General features: G+C 48.1%; 1 protein-coding gene across 2 annotated transcripts in view; it reads right to left on the reverse strand.

Annotated features, from left to right (window-relative positions):
- SYN2 (synapsin II) overlaps window positions 1-8519 on the reverse strand; it is a 197292-nt gene extending 188773 nt beyond the window's left edge. The window contains exon 1 of one of the 2 annotated variants that reach the window (XM_051851718.2): window positions 7946-8519. In XM_051851718.2, coding sequence (XP_051707678.1) covers window positions 7946-8334 — 389 coding nt within the window. In that variant the 5' untranslated portion in view covers window positions 8335-8519. The remainder of the gene's footprint in view (window positions 1-7945) is intronic. The other variant, XM_051851719.2, reaches the window with a different exon arrangement.
- Between the last annotated feature and the right edge of the window lie 1287 nt (window positions 8520-9806).

Consider the following 9806-nt stretch of genomic DNA (forward strand, 5'->3'; position numbering starts at 1 on the left):
AAAACAATAACTACTATGGTTATTTTTCATAAAATGCTCATCTTAATTCTCACAACAGTTTATGTCATATACATATTATCTCCATTTGTAGATAAGAAAACTAAGTTTGTATGTGTCCCTCCAGGAACTAGAATGGTACGTGGCATTTAACAGACTCTCAATGAAAATTTGCTAAAGGCTAAAAGACATTATATAACTCTAAAATAGTTATATGGCTAATGGTGGTACCATATCTCAACCGTGGGTGTTTTGACCCTTAATCCTATACCTTCACATTGTTTCATGCTGCTAAAAACAGGGAAAAGTGGTAGGGTAAAAGAGTATAATTTCAGTGTATTTTACAATTTTATATGAACTGGTTAAAATATCAGAAATGACTGCTGTCAAGTAGCAACCACCAAGACTAGTATACTTCCTCCTATTATCACCCACGCTGCATGCCATCCTTAAGAGTTCACAGACTTGTATTACTGGCCCACTTTATTCTCTCCATAGGTAACTTACCCCGTTCTAACCTACTTCTTCCCACTTTACTGCAGCAGTGTCAGAAAAACAGGAAAGCCCTCTAGATGATCCTGTCCACTCTCTAGAGAGACACTATAGGCCAGCGCCATGGCTCATTAGGCTAATCCTCCACCTGCGGCGCTGGTACCCCGGGTTCTAGTCCTGGTTGGGGTGCCGGATTCTGTCCCAGTTGCTCCTCTTCCAGTCCAGCTCTCTGCTGTGACCCGGGAAGGCAGTGGAGGATGGCCCAAGTCCTTGGGCCCTACACTTGCATGGGAGATCAGGAAGAAGCACCTGGCTCTTGGCTTCGGATCGGCACAGCGCGCCAGCCGTAGTGGCCATTTGGGGGGTGAACCAACAGAAGGAAGACCTTTCTCTCTGTCTCTCTCTATCTCTCACTGTCTAAATCTGCCTGTAAAAAAAAAAAGAGAGAGAGAGAGAGAGAGAGACTAGAGAGACTATAGCCTTGTGGCACCCAACTGCATCTATGTAGAAAGCAAAAATTAAAGATGACACCGCCACCTAATGAACAGGTCTCACTCATTTTTAGAGGTGCACCCATAGTAGAAGTACCATCAGACACACACTTAAAAATCAGATGCAGTTCTCCATCCTATGGCCACTATATTAACCATACCCTCACACCAACTGGTGGATCTGATCCTGAAAAACATGGCCTACCGGAGGCCAGCACTGTGGCATTGTGGGCAAAGCCTCTGCTTGCAGCACCAGCATTCTATATGGGTGCTGGTTCTAGTCCTAGCTGCCTACTTCCAATCTAGCTCTCTGCTATGGCCTGGGAAAGCAGTAGAAGGCGGCCTAAATGCTTGAGCCCCAGAAGAAGCTCCTGGCTTTGGACTGGCTCAGCTCTAGCTGTTGCAGCCATATGGGGAGTGAACCAGTGGATGGAAGACCTTTCTCTCTGTCTCTCCCTCTCTCTCTGTCTGTAACTCTATCTCTCAAATAAATAAATAAATCTCGAAAAAAAAAAAGATAACAGTAAAGGAGAAGATACAATATACCAATGAGAAGAATTAGAAAACTGCAGTGGCTATATTCATATTTTAAAAAAGTAACTTTAAAAAATGTTAGCCTATCGAGTTTTGTAAACTGAGAATTTTCAAAAGCAGTGGGATGTTTGCTATTTAAATTAATCATATGGTGAAGATTTTTGCAAGAGAAACAATCTTTTTATAAGAAAAAGAAAACCATCACCTAATTCTTCTGCCAGAAAATGTGGCATTTTTTTTTGCAGATCAATTAATCTAAGTTCAGATCCAGATACTTGACCTTAGTAGCTACATAATTTCCAGCAACTCACTACTTTTCTGAGTCTGTTCTATGAAATGGTTATTCTACCCAACGCTCAGGATCATCGCAAAGATAAAATGAGATGACAGGTAAGAACATGTTGTATAAACTGTGCACAGGGCAGGATCAAGAAATACCATTCACCAACAATTCAAAATATGTATACAAATGTGCTCAGGTTTATTGGGAAGAGAGGAACCCAACCACAAGTTTCCAACTTCCATTGTTGATGAAGACACACACAGGAGACATAACAAGATTTAGCATTTTTTCCTCACAATACCACATGGTACCAATATTGTAAGGAGGTACCTAATGGAGTAGTCAAAGGCAAATTTATCATTCAAGGAAATGTTTAGTCACTTATAGACATCTGTCTCTTCTTTCAAAGACTTACCACGTAGAAAAAAATTACAGAGCTAAAGTTTTGGAAAGAAATGACTCAAAAATTGTATCATTAGGGTCAGCACTGTGGCACAGCAGGGAAAGCTGCTCCAAGTCTCAGCTGCTCCACTTCTGATCCAGCTCCCTGGTAATGTGCCTGGGAAAGCAGTGGAAGATGGTCCAAGTGCTTGGCCCCTGCACCCACATGGGAGATCTAGAAGAAGCTCCTGGCTCCTGGCTTTGGATCAGCCCAACTCAGGCCATTGCAGCCATTTGGGAAGTGAATCAGTGGATAGAAGATCTGTCTCTGCCTCTGCCTTTCTGTAACTCTGCTTTTCAACTAAATAAATAAATAAAAAGTACTAGATGGTAACACATTTTTATAAAACATTTCTAACCACATTTTCATTCTCCAATATAATTCATATCTGTGTTCTGATAGCACTTTATGCATACTAATTATCACCTGTATTACAATCATGTTTAAATACCTGTCATCTCCCTACTGGACTGCAAGATCCCAATAGACAATGTCTGCATCTTCTGATTCAAACTCTTCAAAGCTTAGTTTAGCTGTTACTTCTTCAGTGGAGCCTTCCATTCCCTCTCTAGCCACATCTATCTCTTTCTACTGCTAAACTGGGTCCAATGTTGTGGTACAGTAGGTTAACTATCACTTGCAATGCCAGCATCCCATATGGGCTCCAGACTTCAGCCTAGCCCAATCCCAGCCACTGTGGCCATTTGGGGAGTGAACCAGTGAATGGAAGAACAAACACTCTCTCTCACTCTCTCACTCTCTGCCTCTTTGTCTCTCTCCCTGACACTTCCTCTCTCTGTAATTGCCTTTTGAATAAATAAATAAATCTTTAAAACAAATTTCTATACTACATTGGTGTTAGAAAGATTAAATGAGATTTGTAAAGAGAATAGTACAACATCTGCATACAAGGGTACTTCAAAAAGTCTGTAGAAAACAGAATTAAAAAATAATTGGGGTCATCCCATATGAGCACCAGTTAGAGTCCTGGCTGCTCCACTTCTGATCCAGCTCTCTGCTATGGCCTCGGAAAGCAGTAAAAGATGGTCCAAGTCCTTGGCCCCTGTTCCTGCATAGGAGACCAAGAGAAACTCCAGGTTCCTGGCTTTGGATTGGGTCAGCTCCAGTCTTTGCGGCCATTTGGGGAGTGAATAACCAGACAGAAACCCCTCTCTCTCACTCTCTCTCTCTCTGCATCTACCTCTCTATAACTCTGCCTGTCAAGTAAATAAATCTTTTTTTTTAAAGATAATTTGGGTACAGAAAATTTGAAAACCATGTGTAGCTTTTTCATAATATGCATTTTTCTATCAACTTTTGAAGACCTCTCATGTAGTAATTGGTCAATAAATAACAGTAGTTGGTGGTGTTGTCTCACCTATAGCACCAATCACATATCCATTTGTTCATCACAACTCAAATTTAATGTGATTATGAATCATTTGGGGGTTTTGCTCAAATGCAAATTATGATTCCACAGGCATGAGGTGGGACCTAAGATACTATAGTTCACAAAGCTACTGGTTGATATCAATACTTTGGCTCAAGGACCATACTTTGAATACAAAAGGTAATTTGTAATCACCTTTTTTCAAAAATATAAATTTACCTCCCCACTGGACAGTTAGATCCTAAAAGACAGATGCTAGGCCTCATTGATTCACAACAAATATACCCTAAAAAAGAAGATGCCCAGTTAACACCTGTTGACTATTCATATCTGCAACCTCTAAATAATCAAGAGTGCCTTTGCTGTACAGAATTTCAAATTAAAACTGAGAAGTCCCACGATGAAAAGCTCTCTTTGTCATTGGAGTCAGAATTTCTAGAATGGAGGGAAGGAAGAATCTGAGAGAAAACTTACCTTTTAACCAGTGAGAATGTAATATACCGAAGAAACAGACACACTCAAATGCCATCTGTTCTTTGTTTAGGCACAAAGATCATAAATGTGAAAGATGCACTTCAAATTTATTACAACCCTTAAAAGGCATGGCAACATAAAAACTAACATTAATAATATTAATGAAGTATATAATGAGCTTGATTACATTTTTTGTGTAGCACAAATAAATTTTTCAATGATCTTTTAGTATGCCATTAGTCTAAAGATCTCAGCAACCAATGAAAACATTTCAAGTTAAAGAAAGAAAAACTTCCAGTTTTCCCATCAACCTGGTCAGTGGTAAAGTCTACAAATTCTGCTGCTTGCAATTATACTGGTAAAGATTCAAAGGACTCTGCTGTGTACTAAGGATGCTCTGAGATGTCACCTGTTTTAAGCACTCTTTTAAATCTCCAATTATTTAAATGGTTGTTAAAGCCCTCTTTATTTTAGTATTCTATAAATCAGATGGAACCAACATTCTGGGAGACTACACTCTGCCTTCCTACTCAAGCACAGGATAATGATACTGGACATGTATGAGGTGGTTTCAGAAATTTCACAGAAAACGCACATTTAACATTTCTAATGACATATTTACTTGAGCGACAGAAAGAGAGAAACAGCAAGGGAGAGAGCTGCCATGCACTGTTTGAGTCCCAAATGCATGCAACAGCTAGACCTACACCATGCCAAAGCCTAAAGCTGAACAATCAATCCAAGTCTTCCATGTGCGTAGCAGGAGCCCAGTCACTTGAACCATCACTGCTGCCTTCCAGAGTACGAACTGCATGAAGCTGAAGTCAGAAGCCAGATATAAATATCAAACCCAGGTACTCTGATACAGGATTCAGGCGTCTTAACTGCTAGGTTAAATGCCTGCTCTCTACCCACCATTATCTTTCTTTTTTAAAAAACATTTATTTATTTATTTGAAAGAGTTACATAGAGAGAAGAGAGAGAGACAGAGAGAGAAACAAAGAGAGAGAGGTCTTCCATTTGCTTGTTCACTCCCCAGTTGGCCACAAGGGCCAGAGCTGCACTGATCCAAAGCCAGGAGCCTAGAGCTTCTTCTGGGTCTCCCATGCCGGTGCAGAGGCCCAAGCACTTGGGCCATCTTCTACAGCTTTCCCAGGCCATAGCAGACAGCTGGATCAGAAGTGGAGCAGCCTGGACTCAAACCAGCACCCAGACGGGATGCCAGCACTGTAGGTGGTGGCTTTACCCACTACGCCACAGCGCTGGTCCCAGCCCCCCCCCCCCGCCATCTTTAAATTCTACTTTTCCAAGAACTTCTTTAGCTCCTTCATATGCTACCTCCTCAGTGAATACCATCTAGGTATTTACTAAAATAAGCCTTCAGAGCAAAAACCACCTTTGTAAATTATGGTACCTGTCGTAAGCAAGCACCTGCTCCTTAATTCAAAGAGATCTTTCAATAAAAGCACTCACCAATATTTAACTGAGATGTTTACAACAAATTTAGAACTATGTTGGAAGACAAACTCTGAAATTCTGGAAATTGCTATTAAGCACAGAAACAGAGGCACAAAACTGCTGTCAAGCACTGCACTCAAATGAGGCTTATGAGTTCTAATAAATTAATGTTGTTACTTCAGAGAAAACCAGAAAACAGTTGGGAGTAAGCACATAAAAAGTAGCTTCTATTACTTCCATTAGAATTCTAGTCTCCAGGGCAAGGCAAATTCTCTGGTTTATGCAAGTCTGTCTTTCTAGAAAATAATACTATCCAAGGAGACTTTCAAATCTCAAGCCACTGAGGCATTTATAAACAGAAACCTACAGCAGCCTCACCATAACCATACAAATGAGTATCTACCTACCTTTAGATACCTAACTAGCAATTATACCCGAAACAAATGCCTTCAACAGGATGGGAGATCAAGACAAGGTGCATAAAGGTCAGATTCTTGCACAGAAAAATCAAACAACATCGTTCTCATTTCTTCCCTCTTCCTGGCCTTTCTTTGGAGATTCACCTGCGTTAAGCCTTCTCCAGTAACACTGGCTCTCACCAAACACCCCATTCACTGAATGACTGAAACACAAGTGCCCAGCAATAATTCTAGATTTCCTTTTGTTAAATGTTTCATGCAGTCAATCTATCTCCCAAATTGGAGTGATTCTCTAAAAGCCCCCCCGACACTGCCTAGCCCCTACAGGAAGCATATTATTAAAATGGCCAGTAATATAATAATAGTGAGGTGATATAGTGGAGTGGGAACAGTGAACTCAAATGGGGCCTAAATTCAAACCCTGATTCTACCATTCGCTGGCTGTATGAAAACAGTACTTACCTTTTCAAAGCCTCAGTTATGTGGTGAGAATTCAATGAGATAACCTATTGTGAGCACCCAGTACGGTTTGGTGTATAACAGATGTTCAACACAGTTTGGTTCCCTTCCCTTCTCCCTTAATGAGCACTTGTTGATTTGAACTGAGTTACAGCGATTCTCCTAAGGGGGCTGTCAATGGCCTGTCATATTCTCTTCTATTTCCCCCACTGCCTTCTTGTATGTGCCTTCAAGAGAAAAAATAAACCAAACAAGGCATCCAAACAACTATGCAGACTGGTGACAGCGGCTGCCAGCAGGAAGGCATCCCCACATTCACATCTCACTTCCACCCTGTCCATGCCGCTGCCCACACCCTCTGTCTCTGCAACCCTCCCTCTGGGGCTCCCAGTGAGAAAATGATAGAGAAAAAGCTGGGAAGCAGCCCAAAGAGGAAATGGAGATAAACAGCCTCATGGGCCCTCTGTGCCTCCCTGTTGGGTCCGGTCCCCAACCTCACTCCTGTGAGAAGCAAAACAAAACAAAAAAAGGCCCTTTTTCATATTCCTGAAGATCAAGTGTCCGTCTTCATTTCTTCAAGCCCTTCTCCAGTCAAACCCCCCACCCCATCATGCCCTGGGTTAACTTCCAGCGACATCAACCAAAATCGGTCTTAGCCTGAAACGGACCCCCTCATCCAAGCTTTTACCACCAACAGCTAACATTTCCCCCAGCCTTCAGCACTGTTGGAAAAATGCCACATATCCCTTTTTTAAGGGGGGGGGGGGGCGGTGGTGAGGGTGGGATCTGAAGTTTCCATCCACTGGGTGAAAGCAGATCTCCATTTGCGCCCCTTGCACCATACCTGGGTCGTCGTCTCCACCTGGAAAAAGCCACCATCACTTCCACCACCATCAGCACCACACACACACACTCACACACACTCACACACACACACAACTCCCCCCTCCCCCCGCAGCACAAAATACAGCCTTGGGCTATGCAGGGCGAGCCAGCCGGTGGGCACCTGGGCGACCCCATCCGGAATCCGACCCGCGGGGGTCCGGAGAGCACAGCCCCCAACACCAAATTTCCACTCCAAACTCACACCGCGCCTCACCATCGGGGCCCTTCGCTGTGGGCCTTTAGTGACCGTCCCTTGGGTCATCTGGGACCACTGTCACCTCGGCCTTTCCGCATTTCGGCCAAGGATGCCCCTCCCGCACCCCAGTACAAACTACTTCCGAAGATTCTCCCCTGTTGCATGAAGCAGCTCCTTCCTGGGTGCGACCTGGAGATCTGAGGCGAGACGGGAACTGTTTTACCTCAGATTCCCCCTCTCCCGCCGTCCCTCGTCCCGGCACACGCACTCGCGCCCGCCGGCATCCCGCATCTCCCTCGCTCCCTCCTCTCATTCCCGCGTCGTAAGGGCTTCCCGGGGGCGACCCGGCACCGCGCTCTTCCCTGCCTGCAGCCGCCCCCCGACAAGCCCCCGGAGCCCCGCGCGAGGGCCGCCCCGCCACCTACCAGTCGGTGTGCGGCTCGTCGACGACCAGCAGCACCTTGGCCTTCCTGGCGGCCGCGGGCGCGGGCGCGGGCGCGTCCACCAGGCCCGCCGAGGCGGCCGTCTGCTTCACGGCTTGGGACAGCGAGCTGAAGAAGCTGCTGCCCACCGACGGCGCCGGCGCGGGCTGCGGCGCGGGCTGCGGCGCGGGCGCCTGGGCGGGAGGGGGCCTCCGCTCGGGGCCCGGCGACGCGGCCGGGGGCGCCGACGAGCCCGAGGCCGCGGCCGGGCCGGGGGGCGGCGGCGGCGGCGGCTGCTGGGGCTCGGGCCGCTGCAGGTCGGTCATGTAGCCATTGGGCAGGTTGGCTATGAAGCTGCTGTCCGACAGCCGGCGCCGCAGGAAGTTCATCATCTGGCTTGAGGGGCTGGGGGCGCGCGAGGCGACGGGGCCGGGCGGCTCTGAGGGAGGCCGAGGGCCGAAGCTCAAAGCGGCGGCGGCGGCGGCGGCGGCCGAGACCCGGTCCGCGTCGCGCTGGCCCAGCAGACAGCGGCGGCGGGCGGACTGGGCCGGGGGAGCCCGGCTGCGCGAGGCTCGGGCGCCAGGGAGCGGGCGGGGCCGGGGGCGGGGCCACGGGTCGCCCCGCCCCGCGCCGCAGAGCCGGCGCCGCCCCCGCCTCGGAGCCGGCGCCTGGGGCCACCTGGCCGCCGCCTCCCGGCTCTAGGGACTCGGGGGAGGGGAAGGGAAGCCCCGCCGCCCCGCAAGCTGAACGTGACCTCGTCGGGAGTGGGTGGGAGCCTAGAGTCCCCACCAGCTTTCAGGGTGAAGGGTGCAGTCCTAGCCGCGATGGAGGCAGGGGCAGCGGCCCCCACTCCTTGGAGGGAAGAAGTGTCAGCCACCTATGCTGGGGTGAGAAGGGAGCCAGCCCCCGCGCGCGGGCGTCCGCGCAGGGTAGCGAGAGGGAGACGGGAGAACGGTGCCATCTCCCCGGCCCTCAGGTGAGGGAGGCACGCGTACTCGCCCCCGCTCGCACGCGCGCCTGTGACGAGACAGAAAACCACCGCTTCCTCGGAGCCGAGGGAGGAAGACACCCCCTCCCCAGGACTAGGGCCCCCGACTGCAAGGGGCCAAGAACAGGCTGCCCCCCACCTTGGGGAGGAAGGCGGAGAAACAGCTTCCCGCCCCTGGGACTAGATGGAGGTGCGGGGTGCGTTTTCGGCGCCTGCAGTTCCTGCGTGGCTCCCCTAAGCGCGCGCACGCACTTCTCCCCCCTCCTCAGTGAGCACAGAGCGGAGACCCCAGAAGGATGAGACCCCGGGCATCCCTCCGAGAAAGCCGTCCGACGCGCCCCTGCCCTGCGTGTGGTTGCTTCTCTGTCATGCGTGACGCAGCCAATGCCGTGCCAAGGGCATCGCCAAGATCTTTCTTTCTGCTTGGATCCATTTCGCTCGCTGCTCAGCCCTGCCTTGACCTCCGTGAAGAGTTCTGACTGCTGCCCTCCCCTGTGCACTCCCTCCATCTCCTGGGACCCTTGCACCTTTGTGGTCACCGCCCATGAGCTAGCCTTTAACCTCTGTCTTGTCTGGCGGCAGAACACAACAGATATACAAGGGTACTTCCAAAAGTTTGTGGAAAAGCAAACTGAAAGATGAGTTTATTTTTATGCACAGCGATTTTGAAATCCACGCATGGTTTTTTCATAATATGCATTTTTTCATAAACTTTTGGAAGACCCTTTATAATTGTTTGCACCAAAATGAACATCTTTTAGTTCCATTTTTCGTGAACTGATGAGGTACCCTCACACTTGGCAGTCATACCACCTGGGTTGTACCTGACCTTGGACAAGCTAGCCTGTGAGCCTCCTTGCCTCAGGGGATAAATAA

This window comes from Oryctolagus cuniculus, chromosome 10, assembly GCF_964237555.1.
Source record: "Oryctolagus cuniculus chromosome 10, mOryCun1.1, whole genome shotgun sequence".
Lineage (NCBI taxonomy): Eukaryota > Metazoa > Chordata > Mammalia > Lagomorpha > Leporidae > Oryctolagus > Oryctolagus cuniculus.